The sequence below is a fragment of the Schistocerca cancellata genome, chromosome 2 (assembly GCF_023864275.1).
Source record: "Schistocerca cancellata isolate TAMUIC-IGC-003103 chromosome 2, iqSchCanc2.1, whole genome shotgun sequence".
Taxonomy (NCBI): domain Eukaryota; kingdom Metazoa; phylum Arthropoda; class Insecta; order Orthoptera; family Acrididae; genus Schistocerca; species Schistocerca cancellata.
In genome coordinates, this window is record NC_064627.1 from 613935261 (window position 1) to 613951071 (window position 15811).

Genomic DNA, 15811 nt, shown 5'->3' on the forward strand with positions numbered 1-15811 from the left:
GTGTCTAACTTTTTAAGATTTTGTTCCACTGTGTCTAACTTTTTAAGATTTTGTTCCACTGTGTCTAACTGTTGCTGTGTTTGTCTCTGGTATTGTTCCATTGTGTCTAACTTTTGAAGCTTTTGCTGTGTTTGTCTCTGATTTTGTTCCATTGTGTCTAACTTTTGAAGCTTTTACTGTGTTTGTCTCTGATTTTGTTCCATTGTGTCTAACTTTTGAAGATTTTGTCCCATTTGTTGCATTAATTGTAATAACAATGCATTAGTGTCTGTAATCTGTTCCTCTACGCTTTTCGGCAGTGCATTTGCACCAGCAACATTCACATTTTGACAAGCAGAAAATGTGTCTTGACTCATTTGAGAAAACGGTGAGGACCCAAAACCTAAGTCTACAGTATTTGCAATATTGTGTTCTGTCATTTCGGATCCCTGAGGGGAGCTGTTGCCGACCGATCGATCGATAATGCTTCCCTGTTGATTAATTGTTTCACTGTCTACACCATTGTTTGCAGCCCGCTTCATTTCCCTATGTACAATTACCAAATTACTACTTGCAACATTAATTAATTCATTACTCGGTGGCGCTAACATACTGCTTTCGGTTTCACTGTCATTTCTCAGTTTACTTTGGAGCCTAGTATTACGTTTTTCACACGCCATTATTGTCACAATATTTCACACGACAACACAAAAAAAACACAATTTGAAGAGCAAAAGTAAGAGAACACATTAACATAGAACTGAAAATGAATCTAGTTAATTGCAAGCGCAGCTGCGAAATACTTAGTGCAAATCTACATGCATGCCACAACTGTTTTACTGTGGAACAATGAAAAACCACAACTACCAAGGAAATTCTCTCTATAATTACGCGCTAGCAATAAACAAAAGCTACACTAAATACACAAACTACAAGAAAAAATCAGAAGATTCCAGTGAGGTATCCTACGCTAAGGGTCGACATATGAAACGTCCCCTTAGAAAAATTATATACGAGACTGTGCTTAACCTGACACACAATATTATTTAGCGCAACGCAATCTGACTTTCAAAAATCCCTACAAAAGAATGGCCCTGACTAACATTATCCTATACCTTTCACAAATCACTTATCTCACAAAAACCTTCGTTACTGGAACTACTGCAATACAGCGAGCGCCACTACTGCCAGCTAAATAAAAGATTCAAACTACTGAAGGCACTAACTACTGATAGGGATAGTTAGCAAATGAAAGATTTTAATAGAGAACAAACACTGTATTTACCTTAATATCATCAAAAGTCATAATATATGTAATTTCAGAACTCCACCATTTCCTTCTACACATCCACCACTGCTGGCGGCTCACATCTAACTGTGCAACGCTACGCGCTGCTCACATCCAGCTGCCGCTGCCCAACACTACAATGGCGGACAACAATGCAAACTGGCCACAGGCTGCACACAGCACAGCCAGTGATTTTCATATAGAGCGCTACGTAACGTTGCCGATAGGAAAACATAAACAGCCTACTTACAGTATAAACAAGGTGTCTATGATGAGAAATAAACGTATACACATAAATAATAAGGGTGTAGAATGTTATTTAAAATTTATTTTAATTAAAAAGGTTTTTATGTTTCCACATACAATAATTCGGACACATTACTTTTCGGCACGCCCTTGTATTTAAGTTTCAATCCAAAAGGGCTAGTAACTGAGACGGTACATGATCACTTTTACTACATAGACAATGTTAACCCGCATCTTGGCGTGATACTTCACAGTTCACTTTGCCTCATTACTTGCAGTAAAACCAGACACTATAGTTAGATATGCCACAGTTTCCTCTGGATTACGGATGTTTCAGGTATTAACCAGGCGAGGCAAGGAGAAGCCAGGGCGTCAGTCGTAAGTCTTACCTGTGGCCGCCGGTGTCCTCGTGGCAGTCAGTGTGTTAAGGCTGGAATTGAGTATTGGGATTATAGGAGGTCAGCGTGAATAAAGGATGAAATGGATTTAATGTTATTTATAATAAGCCATCGTTTGACAGTAATCACGTCAACCTATAGATAGAGAATATCTTCTGCGGTTTGAATATAACAGTTTACGTCATGAAACTACACTTTTATTGCGTCAGTATACAACTGTTACAGAAACAAGAGAAAGATGTTTGAGTAAACTAGCTAAGTTCTGACGCTCTTGCAGTTTCTTGGCTCCTCTGAAAACAGCAGATGTCTTCAGTCAGCAGGACAGCCATTTAGTCCTCACTCTCTCGCAGTCCCTTCAAGCTGAGCCCACATAGTTGCCATACTCCTAGTGCCTGGGACAATCTGACAGGTGTTGTTCACACTGACTCCTTGGTTTCACCACGTAAACTGCAAAGAATGGAAATATGTACCATTAACAGTAGCATGTATGAAAATAACGCAGTACGTTTAAATTTACTATTCATACGACAACGGAAAGTCTTCCCCTGTTTTTACATACCATGAATTTCACTTTCAGCACTGTGAGAAGATTATGTTATGGTCGTATATCAGTGATAATATGGGGTTCCTCTAGTATTTTTCTCAGTCCTATATTTTACAAATACATGCTTAATAGGCGGTGAATGTTATTACGAGTGCCGTAATAATGGCGCAACTGCCGTAACCGTTGGCCAGCGTGCTATGTTACCTGATTCCTGTCCTTACTTGCACGATAGCAGAAAGTTGGAAGATGGACAACGGAAGTGCACATGACGCCTGGCTCATTTCGCGAGTTCGAGGATGTCACTAGAACCAAGTTCCTCTAGGAGGGTAATGCTCCTGGCGTGCGAAGCATTCAATAAGCAACACATGTATCCTCTAACATGCCAAACGACGATAACCTCAGGTACATCAGTTTCGTATGTTGGGAATTGATCTGGCGATCCGTGAGTTTGTGATTCGGGGAATGGTGAGCACTGCCGGTCGCCAGCAACCGTATATTCAAAACACTTACTGAAGAAACAGCCTCGGCGACAAAGTTGTGAACCCAGTATTATGTACTTGGATATTATTGTTTTGCGTGAAATTATTGTTTTGCTTATTTATTTGCTTATGAATAAGATCGGTTTTCACACCGCGGATACTATTAATTTCATGTAAGTTATCTTGCTGTGAGCTCAGTAGCACATTTAACTTCTCAGTTCACATTCCCAGGTTTGTATTTAATATAACACACACACAAGTAAAGACTATCCACTTACCACCTCCACCCCATCCACGCTATTAATTTCTCTGCACCAGATTTCTTCTTGCAAGCGTTCAATATGAATCCAACAATCCAAGATCGATAGGCTCCAATGACACCATAAACTGTTGAAATGGAAGCTTCTGCATCATTTTAGTGCTTCCCCCTCTATTCCACGCGTATTTAGATACTCAGGAGATATCAGGAATGATCATTAGAGCACATAAGCTAAACAGGTATTAAATTCTTTTCCGAATGAAACTGTCAAAGGTGAACTTAATAACTGGCGCTACCTCAGACTCTCATTAAAAATAAAACTTCGATTCTGTTTTAATACAGTATCTGGTTAAAAAGTATATCTACTCCAATTGCTCCAAAACCAGTGACTTTGTGGAAAGCGAGTACTGCGTACCATGTTAACAGAAGTCAGGTGTATTCAGATTACCAGCAGTGGCAAGAGACACGACCATGCAAATTCTTACGATAATATCAGCATTTCGTTCTGTTTTAGGGTGCAGCTCCTCTACGTTTTCTGCTCAGTGATTCTTTATCGCCTCTTGTAGTACTAAAAACTTTTGAACCTGTTGGCCCATAAACCATTTATATAAATGATTGTCGAAGTGTTGGAATAGATGAGCTATCGCTTGGCTGAAATAACACTGTGGGATCACTGGCAATGAAGCTGTCGACCGCTTAGCCAAAGAGACTGCGTGACGGAAATTTCCACCTGGACTGCAATCTCCAATACGGTATTCCGACATGTCCTACACAGTAGGTGCGAATTACATTCGGTGGTGAGCTTGCCTTCAGTGAATGCCAAACTCTCTCATAACCTCTGCCACTCTACTTGACTCATCTGAAAACTTCTACGCTACTGCACATTTTCAAGCAGGATAACTATTATGTACAAATTGTACGGTGCCATTCTACTTTTTTTTAGTATTTCGTGTTCCATTGTTGTATTTGATCGCGAACGGTATGTGTTCAATGTCCTCAATACGTTGCAATTGTCTGTCCGGTGTTCTAAGTGTGTAGCTGTGAGTGCTTTACGACGGAGCTTACTGAGATCGATAAGCAAATAAGCTGAAGTGTTCTGGTATTTCAAGAAGCGTCGCATTGAATTACAGAGAAAGAATAATCTGCTAGGGTCTTGCTTATAAAAATAACTTTCTGCTTCTCTCAGTTGAGAGTTCTCATACTGCTATCCGTTTTTGATCATGTAAGTTTTACTCGCTTTGCATATCGCTAAAAATGGTAGTAGTTTTTTCCTCAGTTACACATCTGCCTTATGTTAAGGGGAAGCTGGCGCAGGACTGCCAGATTCGTGACATCAGAGACATATCAGTAAGGGCAGATTCTTCTATTTTGAGGGAACAGTGCCATGCCAAAGGGAGAATGGCGACCTCCTAGGGGAATGGTAGCTACTTACGGGAATGGTACTCACTTAGCACTTAGTCAAGGGTGATGATGCATTATGTCCCATGTGTGTCTGTGAGTATTGACGAAAAACAAGAGACAGGAAATAGTTGAACTTTTTCGCAAAAAGATGTGGGAGGCGACAGTCAATAGTGAGATGCGTGTGAACATATACATGCGTGAGATGAATTTAATGATGAAAATTAAATGACGAGACAGTAAAGAGGGTAATTTAATGAGAAATCTGTTACAATTTCAGGAAAAATTGATTGCTAATGACGTGAGTACTTAAGGCATAGGTATTATATTTGACACATGAAACACACAGGTGTGTGTGTGTGTGTATGTTTTTATGCTAAGAGTTTCCATCGTTTATTAACTCACATGAGCTGACGCACTTGAAAATTTCAAAGATTATGTGACGTTTGTGGCCCTCGTATTCTATTTAAAGTAATAATGTGTGGCCAGAATGAGCCTGTGTGGTTGTCACAGTGTATGTTCGTTGTCTTTGTGTGCTGCACGTCAAAATCCGACTCCTTCCATCGGTGGTTGAAACAGTAATATCGGGATATGGGCGTGGGGATCCAGGGGTTCTCGAGATGGGTGCTAGTCAACATCGCCAGCCATCAGTTGCTGTAATTTCTGTGCTTCAACCAGTACCATTGGGCTGCAAAGGAGACACATTTTATGACACAGATGATGGAGATATTCGCTTAAAGGCGTGTATTGTGAGGTACGCACAAGCTATTTTAAACAAAATAAGGGATAACTTCTGAAGGCTTGTTCGTGTGAATGCTGAGGCGAAACAGTTGACCTCTGGAGAACATGTTATACGCTAGTTCTTCAGTAGCAAATCGGGATTCTCTTCTGGTGTGTTTTATCGAACTAACGGTACCCGCGATAATAAAACCCACTTCGTTTCTGAATCTAGCAATTCTCACTGCGAGTTGTGTCTGCCGGAAGGGACAAAAATACTAAAATGAAAGAGCGGAGGTAGAACGTTCGCTCGATCAAGCATCTCTGAGAGAAAGTATAAGGAAACGTCATTTGATACAGAAAATTTTTAAAGAAACATAAGATTAATTTTATAATGTGTCAGTGATCTGTGTACGTAAAGGTTTTAATAGGACACTTATATGCGTTAAACGCCTAAGAAAGATACTCTTCTCGTCGTCATGTAAATAGCGCATCAAGTGCCAAACATAAGAAGAAGTACGAAAAATTGAGAAAATCCAATATAGGCGACCTGCACTAAATTAAATTGATGATTCAAGTAAAAATGTGGCGGCATGTTGAGATATAATGAACATAGAGATAGAAAAATTGCAGAAAAATGACTATTAGGCGGATTTGCGCCTTGTAATGGTAGAAGTTGATCGAGTTGTGGAGAAAATAGCCAGAGACCACATTAGAAAATGCATCACTGTGTGGTTGGACTGGCACTTTTCCTAAAGATCTGGCTCTATTAGACGGCCTCACACACTCTTCTAGCTGCTGACATTACAGGACACTCTCTTAAAATTCCTCCCCGGTGTCCGTAGTACTTTGTCACTGGAAAGACATAGTCTCGTTGAAAACAAGAATGACATCTTTATGAAGGGCACTAACAGCACATTTGAGCTCTTTAAAACAGACATCAGCTGTATTATGCTGTTACATTGCATGTAATAATCGAAACCTTTGGCGTCGGTGTTAGCCTATTGTTCAATTACATTACATGTCCTCAGAATTACACGGGGTGATTTTTTCCACCGTGTACAAACTCAACTGTACAAACAAAATTGATCGATAAGAGGATATGGACCAAAAACGTCTAATTAATTTATTTCCGGTAATGCATGGTTCTCATGCTAAAGACCATTAATTCAATCAAACATTCTTACAGAGACTGCTGTACCACCTAGTGACAGTTACAGTATGCACGGTTTCCTCCTAGAGGGCGGCATCGTTTATCGTACGTCATGTGTTAGCACACTCTCCTGTCATAGTAATTGGTAATTCTGAGCGCGATGCACTTCTGCTGCTTACTCACCTTTTTGTGGACATGATACAGCATTATTCACAATGGCTCCGTGTTCGAATCGAGAGCTTGCCGACAAAATGGTTCAAATGGTTCTCAGCACTATGGGACTTAACTTCTGAGGTCATCATTCCCCTAGAACTTAGAAATACTTAAACCTAACTAACCTAAGGACATCACACACATCCATGTCCGAGGCAGGATTCGAACCTGTGACCGCAGCGGTCGCGCAGTTCCAGATGTAGCGCCTACAACCGCTAGGACACTCCGGCCGGCAGCATGCCAACATTGTATTTACTTACGGAAAGGCGAATGACAACGGGCGACGGGCAGCAAGGTTGAATCACGAAACCTATTCCTGCCGACGACAACGACAGTATTCCGTGTTTGCAAGAGTGCTTCGCTGTTATTCTGAGACAGGGTCGTTTCAGGAAGCCGGAAATTATGAAAGACGTACCAGAAACATACGGATATCAGACTTGGAGGAAAATGTGATTAACAACCGTGAAGATTGACAACCGTGTCAGTACCAGGCAGTAGGCCCCCCCGTACAGGGTAAGCCATACGACCGTGTGGAACGTTCTCCATAACTACTGTTAACTGTCCTTATAACTTACAGCGTGTGCAGGGCTTACTTACAGCAGACATTCCACATCGCGGGCTGTTTTGTAACTGGTCCCTTCACCAGGCAACAACGATTTCGGTATTTGTGGCATCCATCCTGTTGGCGGAAGATGCTACCTTTACACGGATGTGTCCGACTGCATGCATAACTCCGATCGAATGGTGATAGCGAATCACCAGCATCGATGATAACTGGCGCCCGCATTTTAAGACCAGTCTCACTTGCATTTCACCCAATAGGCCAGAACTATCTGCGTTTCTTGAAGGTCACTCGCCCCTCCCACCATGCTGGAAGAATTGCCTTTGATGATTAGAAGCGCTATGTGACTGCCATACGATGGCGTTCCAGTTCACTTAACCGTTAACGTCCGGACGCATCTCAGTCGTGTTTTCACTGGTCGAAGGATCGGTCGAAGGGTTCCAGGTGCATGGCCTGCCCGTTCACCTGATATTAACTCGTGCGATTTCTGTTTATTGTACCATCTGAAAAGTATCGTGTATGCATTGCCCATTCCAGTCGTGAAGATACTAGAGCAGCGTATTCATGGTGCCTTTGACGCTGTTCGGAAGCAGTCTGGCTGATGTCAACGTGTGAGACATAACATGCTACGACACGTACATGCATGCGTTAATGGCACATGAAAACAATCTTCAGCAATACTGTAACAGTGGCTGCATGGTACAGCGCGTATTAGACCGCAGTTTCTGTAACAATATATATATATATATATAAACGGTCATCAGCAAGGAAACCACTACCGGGCAAAAGTTCATTAGACCTTTTTTGTTCCGTATCCGCCCATCGATCAAATTGTGGAGTTCGCACACGATGGAAAAAATCACCCTGTGGACACACCGAATGAATCCGGTACCTTCTTCCATGACTGAGAATGCCAAGGGTGAAGAGTGCAAGATGACCAAAATGTCAATTGTTTTGACAGAGACCAAAAGTTTGAAGTGGTGAGTCCTTTCATTTTCCCCAACTCTAGAAGATTCATATTGAGCCAGTGTTGCGCTGTACGATCCCTGTCGAAGTTAATGGACTTCACCTCTGTGCGAGATACGAGGCAATCTTCTGTTTGTTAATCGGCCAAATATTATTGCACCTCGGACTGGGGGCATTTCCGTCGGCTCATCGTCAGTTTTTATCGTGATACTTCGCGAGAACACGATGAACAGCTTCATAGTATAAGCATAGCTGCCCTGAAAGCTTCGACTGAAGAAGCGTTTTCCTTAACCACTGTACTTGATGACTGCAGTGTCTCAGGCTGCATCCAATGGCGGCCACGAAAAGCAAAACGCAATAATATCGTAATTGTGTATTAACAAACTTACTATGCATGTAGATTTTACAGCTTGTTTTGTAGACATGTCTGTCTACATATTCATTACTGCTACAACTACATCATTAACGTTAAGACGACGGTAAAGCTGCACAGTTGCACACTTACACTTTATTTTTGTTTGTCTTCATCTGTTCTACGACGGTCTTACAGAAATGTTTTAGAATTATTTAGCAAGTTGCTGGTATTACTAAGACTTTTGGGACCGTTTAAATACACGACACAACTTTAAAGGCCTGTACACTTGAGCTAATGCTTTCTTCTAAACTTACTACAACAGATGAATCTGCAAGCCATTACAAGGATATACTTAAAATTTTTCCCTTTTATGTAAAAGTTACTCTTGTGCTAACTAGTATGAAGTATGAAGACTAGTATGAACTAGTATGAAAACTATGAACTAGTATGAAGATTATGAACTAGTATGAAGACTACGCTATTTCCCTCTCCTTCTTTCTCGATATTTTGGTCTGGCGTAAATAGCGCGCTTTTACAACATTCTTTGTTCAACCTTCACTGGCGCCTAATTAAAATGTGAGGCATGTTGCTACGTATAAACGCCTCAGATTTGGGTAATTTTTACACTGTTTATGCAGTTGATTACTAGTACAGTGTATCATCGTCTATAAGTAGCATACATTTCTGTCTGATGGTAGATTGTAGGTGTCTGTCACTAGGACAGTGAATGAATGAGTGCACTAATTGAATGCCAACCTTTCCGACCAGGTGTAAACCAGTACGTTCACTTACCGTTACCCAATTCATCTACTTCTTCGTCTCTACGTCAACGCATCGCTAAATTTAAAACTTTACTATTATTGTAAGATTGTTTCTACTTGTTCCTAAGCGTGTGATGGGTATTGTTATACACTAATTGCGTTGTCGGCTTTCTACAGGGTACGACGAAAAGGGTGCCTTGCCTACAACTTTCGAGTGTTTAACTTAGTATAGGTTTGTGTACAATGCTGCAAGCACATTCACTGTGGAAATTAACCAAACGCTATGTACCACGTCACTCGTGGCAACTTCCGTCGCCTGTTAAAATACCTGTTTTCTTAAATTTTGAAACTTGACGTCGCATTACACAACATAACACTCATAAAAGAATTCAAATGTGTGTAGAAGTGTAGAAGATTTAAATAATGCAGCAGATTTAAGGAGAACGCAGATTGCTCCAAAACGTGAATTAAATACGCACAGCACATTGCTGTGAATGCTTTTGGTGGAGATTCATGACGAGTTGCACTTTCGTGAAGTGGATATTCTTGCGTTGCGCACTGTGACGTAAGGGTATCCACTCTCCCTTGATTATTTGATTTCACTCATATTTTCACATTCACTGTGGAACCCTTCGCGAAATGTTATACTCAACAATCTGATTCTAACTTGTCAATTTTGAATAGAGAACACCGTGTTGTTTAAAGTAATTTACCTTTTCGTAGCTGGTGGTAGCAAGAATAGAGCTTCAACACATTAAAATACAAGTAGAACTTGTTGTCTGACTCGATAGACAACAAGACAACAGACAATTCATGAAGAGTTGCAATTTCGTGAAGTGGAGATTCTTGCATTGCGCACTGTGATGTAAGGGTAGCCACTGTTCCTTGATTATTTGATTTCACTCTTATTTTCACATTCACTGTGGAACCCTTCGCGAAATGTTATACTCAGCAATCTGATTTTAACTTGTCAATTTTGAATAGAGAACACCGTGTTGTTTAAAGTAATTTACCTTTCCGTAGCTGGTGGTAGCAAGAATAGAGCTTCAACACATTAACATACAAGTAGAACTTGTTGTCTGACTCTACACAAATGGTATCGTCATCTCCCGTGTACCATGACTTCGCCAAAAATGTTCTCTCCGCTGTGATGTTGCTGGTGGTGACGGTGGTAGACTCTTCTGGTTGCCCGTGGACCTCCGCCACTGCTACCAGCGCTGTAAAAATAGATGAACATAATTACATTCCGCTATTTCATCAAATGACTGTTAGTGCAACTCTACCACTTAGCACTGAAACACTACAGTATGCTATGTATGTACCAGCTGCTAGCATAACAATACTGACGTGTAGTGCAACTCTACTGACACGTAGCACGAACTCTGCCACTTGCTAACATATCTCCACTGTGTGGTAAAGATACTGATGTTGTCTGGTAGTGTGAGTCTGAGAATGATGGTCTTTAAGACGTACATGAAAACCACCTGACTACAATCACGGAAGATACAGTAAGAGAATAACGGATCTTTGTTCCATTTATGTAGAATAGCTGAAGACGCACTGTACCGCAACACGAAGAGCTTGCACGATTTGGTGCAAATAACACAGACTTAGCTATGAAAAGAATTACAGAACCAGGCTAACTGAAGTAGTGAATAATTGACTGCCTTGGTTAGACTTATTTTGCCCAGTGAATTGTTCTCAAGCAGTAGGAAATCATTGAAAGTACGTATAAGAAAATCTGTTACCTGCTTCATCTCTAGTATATTCGTTCGTCTAATTCATTCGCAGTGTCACATAGCATATATTCTGGCGAGCTTCTCAGCCATCCAAAGTCATTTCAACCTGGGAGTTGAACGCTTTGACTTCGCTGAGAGGCCGACACTTGTACATGCGACTAAGCCACATTCGGTAGCCACTTGGCTGCCGGAGAGCAAGCGGCTAGTGACAAGATATCGGTGGTTTTCTTCCATGCGTGGAACGGGTGAGCTGAGAGCTAAATTATGCGGAAGGCAGGCGATATTACCTGTAAAATCACTATATCTATATATCTTTAACACTAAAGAAAAATTGTAATGTTTTACATATTTTCATTTATGTAAACCTGCCAGATCACCATATTCTCCGCACCTACACCGTACATGACTGCAGGATGACGTTCTCCATGCCTTACCTTCGGTAAACTGGTGACATATGTAACATGAATCGCACACTCATCATGTATATGTGGGCTTGTAAATCAAACCACATCTCTCACAACTGTATAATGTGGGTAGTCATTAGGTGCAGCATTTCTTTCGGGCAGAAGGGGAACTTGTTGTGACATCACAGCTTAGACCTATTGCGATATTGTTGACTTCGACAGTTAGTTCCACTGAATTTGTGATGTGAATGAGTTCACCTTATTGTATCTACAATTTTAGGTTATGATGTCATAGTGTTGGCCATACTGGACTTCATGTATCTGAGGGAACCAGGAGGATAACTACTCTTGACATTCATTGACTGTAGACGGACAGGGAAGGGGAATGTGATCATGGGATCGTAAAATGTCCGATAAGAGTCAAATAATCCTTGCCCAGAGGTGTAGCCTGATATGACTCAGAGGAGAGGGTGAGAAGCTCTTTGAGCACATATTGCTGAGGTGACAAGTGATGAAGGGGCGCTCACAAATCATCCCTTTCCTCTGGGTGACGAGTGGGGCAGTGTGTCTAAAATGATATGGTCCCCGATGCTGAAGACGTAGATGATGTGAAAAGTGGGATATAACTGGTACTGCATCACAACTAATTTGTAATTATTATTGATTATTATTAAAGTTATCACATCTACTCATGATTACACGAATTCTGATATGTTGAACTCTTTAGTCAACTATAATTATTTACGAACTGAGGAGTATTTTGTGTTTAATCGATGACAGGAGACTATGTGTTCCACTGACCATCGCCCTTTAATAAATAAATAGGAAATTACGAACTCTAAAGTACAGAACCATGCAAACTTTAGGGAATTGGATAATGTTTGTAATTTGGTTTCATGGTTAAGCACTACTTGAAGGATCTCCGTGAAGCTATTTAACTGGCCGAATAAATTATCAGTTCGTTGTAGTATAAGCGTTTTTATGTTTGCTACATCAGTTATTCAGGAGACTAACGTTCATTCACCATGTTTAAATATTTATTTCAATACATTTTATATTTGTTTTAAGTTCACGTTACTCAGTGATGCATAGGTAAATTTAGCAAATATATTTTTATAGAGCTTAGCTAATGCTAAAAAATGAAGGATGTACGACTCGACCCAAGAATATCGACCCAATATTGCAACCTTGTTCACTATCTAATCGCATCTCATGGATTATTTTAATTACACGGAATTAGAACCATTACATCGGAGCATATACTGGGTGATCAAAAAGGCAGTATAAATTTGAAAACTGAATAAATCCCGGAGTAATGTGGATAGAGAGGTACAAATTGACACACATGCTTGGAATGACATGGGGTTTTATTAGAACCAAAAAAATACAAACGTTCAAAAAATACCCGACAGATGGCGCTTCATCTGATCAGAATAGCAATATTTACCGTAACAAAGTAAGACAAAGCAAATATGATGTTCTTTACAGGAAATGCTCAATATGTCCACCATCATTCCTCAACAATAGCTGTAGTCGAGGAATAATGTTTTGAACAGCGCTATAAAGCATGTCCGGAGTTATGGTGAGGCAATGGCGTCGGATGTTGTCTTTCAGCATCCCTATAGATGTCGGTCGATCACGATACACTTGCCACTTCAGGTAACCGCAAAGCCAATAATCGCACGGACTGGGACCTGGGACCTAGGAGGTCAAGCATGACGAAAGTGGCGGCTGAGCACACGAGCATCACCAAACGACACGCGCAAGAGATCTCTAGCAATATGAGGTGTCTTTTTTTTGGAAGCACTTTATTTAGTGACTTGAAATGCATTATTCATTGCGATTCATTATTGCAGTACCTATTACGTTCCTAAGTAACTCTTACAGTTTTCAAAAAACATCTGAAACGTAACACATAAAAAAATTTGTCAATCAACACACCAAAACATTTCATAGTGGCAACGAAGAACTCGAAGTCTTATGTTACGATTTAAGTTACACAAACACTGTGAATGCAGAGTTAGGTACGTGTCAATCCCTGGATTTTGAAAGTGACATGATATGCATTCCGAAAACATTAATCTAGAACCGCAGACCATACATTCGAAAATTCTTTGATTGCAATGAAGACGTAAAAAGACGACAGCATGGGAAAAGCCACAGAGTAACACACACGAAGACAGATGATCTAAAACCTACGTTCCTTCCTACAACAGTCTAAGGCGGAAAAAAATCCCGAAATATGTAATGCAACGTCAGCAAAACGTAATTGGTGTAATAACTTTATTGATAGTAATTAAAGCGGGATTACTCTTTTTACCATTTCTACAAGAGGTGTTGGTGCGCGTCCCAGTGTGTATCACTCAGCGTAATATTTCCATACTTCTCAAGTGTAAAAGAATTGCAACGCCGGTCACTAACTATCAACATTCATATAGCTATTAAATGTTTGAGTCCTGCGCTTAAAGCAGTTGCTACAGGCAGGATTTGCATGAGACTGTGCTGGACGTCGTTTCTGAGAAATACCTCCAGCAGTTTAGTTAACAGAAGTGATTCATAGGGAAATTCTTACATGATCTGGTAGCAGACGTAAAGTTCGCGAATCGGCTAACATGGAAGAGAAGATCAGTGAACATACGGCTGTTACAAATTCAATGAAAACTGGTGTCAAAAGAACGTTACTGGAGCAATAATATCAGGAAATAAACTGCAGAGTATTTCGTCTGTCAAGATCGAAAATTCAGCTTCACTATTTACAAAGATGTGAGACACAAAATGATCAATTCTACAACCATTGGAAACGGTATCGTAGAACTGTACGTGCCGAGTAAGGTATCAGTGAAATGCAAAGACCCGTCATGGTTCGAGTGATATGTTACCAAGTTTCTGTCAAACAAAGATGATTTTCTTTACAGGAAATGCTCAATATGTCCACCATCATTCCTCAACAATAGCTGTAGACGAGGAATAATGTTTTGAACAGCACTATAAAGCATGTCCGGAGTTATGGTGAGGCAATGGCGTCGGATGTTGTCTTTCAGCATCCCTAGAGATGTCGGTCGATCATGATACACTTGCCACTTCACGTAACCCCAAAGCCAATAATCGCACGGACTGAGGTCTGGGGACCTGGGAGGTCAAGCATGACGAAAGTGGCGGCTGACCACACGAGCATCACCAAACGACACCCGCAAGAGATCTCTAGCAATATGAGGTATCTTTTTTTTGTTCTAATAAAACCTCATGTCATTCCAAGCACATGTGTCAATTTTTACCTCTCTATCTACATTATTGGGTGGTTTACTAAGTTTTCAAATTTATACTGACTTCTTGATCACCCGGTACGTCACTCTAGTCGTCATTAACTTGATCTATCAAACAATAGTGTCGTGCACCACAGAGTCCCCATGGCCAAGGCGAATCTCGCAGATGAAATCCGTTCGACGAAAGTAGAATACTCTTGCCACTGCGACTGGGAGTGTCAATCTCGAGCGAATTATCGCCTGTATCGCCTGCACCAGCAACAAACGACATATCCTCACTTGTAGAGAAAGTCTTTCGTAAGCTCCTTGGCTGAATTCAAGTGCTGGAACAGGAAATTACCCCCAAATGCTCGGTATTCGAACTCCATCCGCCCACCTAACATCTCGTCTGGTAATTGGTAATGCTGTACAGGGCAAAAATGGATCACTACTGGAACAGTCTGCAATTCCCTGAAAATAAAAAAGAGAGCATCAACAGTGACAAGCACGGTTTCATGATGTCGGACAAATTTTCGATATTAACTTCCTGGATAAATAAGCAAATACAGTATCCTCTCCAGTTCTTGTTGGTTTGTTGTTATCTCACAGTTAAATGGAAAATATTTGCTCTTTCCTCACTTGTCTCTTGAAGGGGTTACCTTCTAGCAAGGCAAATGCCGGAGCTATAAATTGTCTCCTAGAAATATGTAGTTGGGACTGTCTCTTCCCCACTAAAACCTAGCCAGATATTTGGCTGAAAAAGTTGGGCTGTTCTTTGGTTCTGACAGCAAACAGCCCGCTCTCTCCTTTGTAGTAGAGAAGGAGAGTATTGAAAAATCTGTAAGCCCTTCTCCTTATGATCATATAACTGGTATTTGACTGAAAAGAACTAATACCTCCAATTGGATGTCTCTGTAACAGTTTTTCCCTCCTCGTCAAGGTAAAGAACGAAACCTATTATAACACAGTTCCTGTAACGTCCTCTGAAAATCACTTGCGTGAAAAGATTTACAGGTACCATTATTATTTGTTTGGTTTTCTGATATATTTCATACTATAGTTAGGGGCAAAGTAGTAACAGCCTTGCGTGGACAGCCTCACTTATTTG

The 15811-nt window shown here is 40.7% G+C and overlaps 1 protein-coding gene across 6 annotated transcripts in view; it reads right to left on the reverse strand.

The window, feature by feature from the left end:
• LOC126162273 (uncharacterized) overlaps positions 1-15811 on the reverse strand; it is a 321006-nt gene that overhangs the window by 153526 nt on the left and 151669 nt on the right. For 4 of the 6 annotated variants that reach the window (XR_007535046.1, XR_007535047.1, XM_049918675.1 and 1 more), the window contains exons 2-3: positions 10332-10535; positions 2093-2358 (exon numbers count right to left, since the gene is read on the reverse strand). Coding sequence is in view for 4 of the 6 variants with exons in the window: in XM_049918675.1 (XP_049774632.1) it covers positions 2297-2358; positions 10332-10535 (266 nt within the window). In the remaining 2 variants the exon portion in view is untranslated. Of the gene's footprint in view, positions 1-2092; positions 2359-10331; positions 10536-15811 lie in introns of those variants that run through there. The other 2 variants (XM_049918677.1, XM_049918678.1) reach the window with 1 other exon arrangement.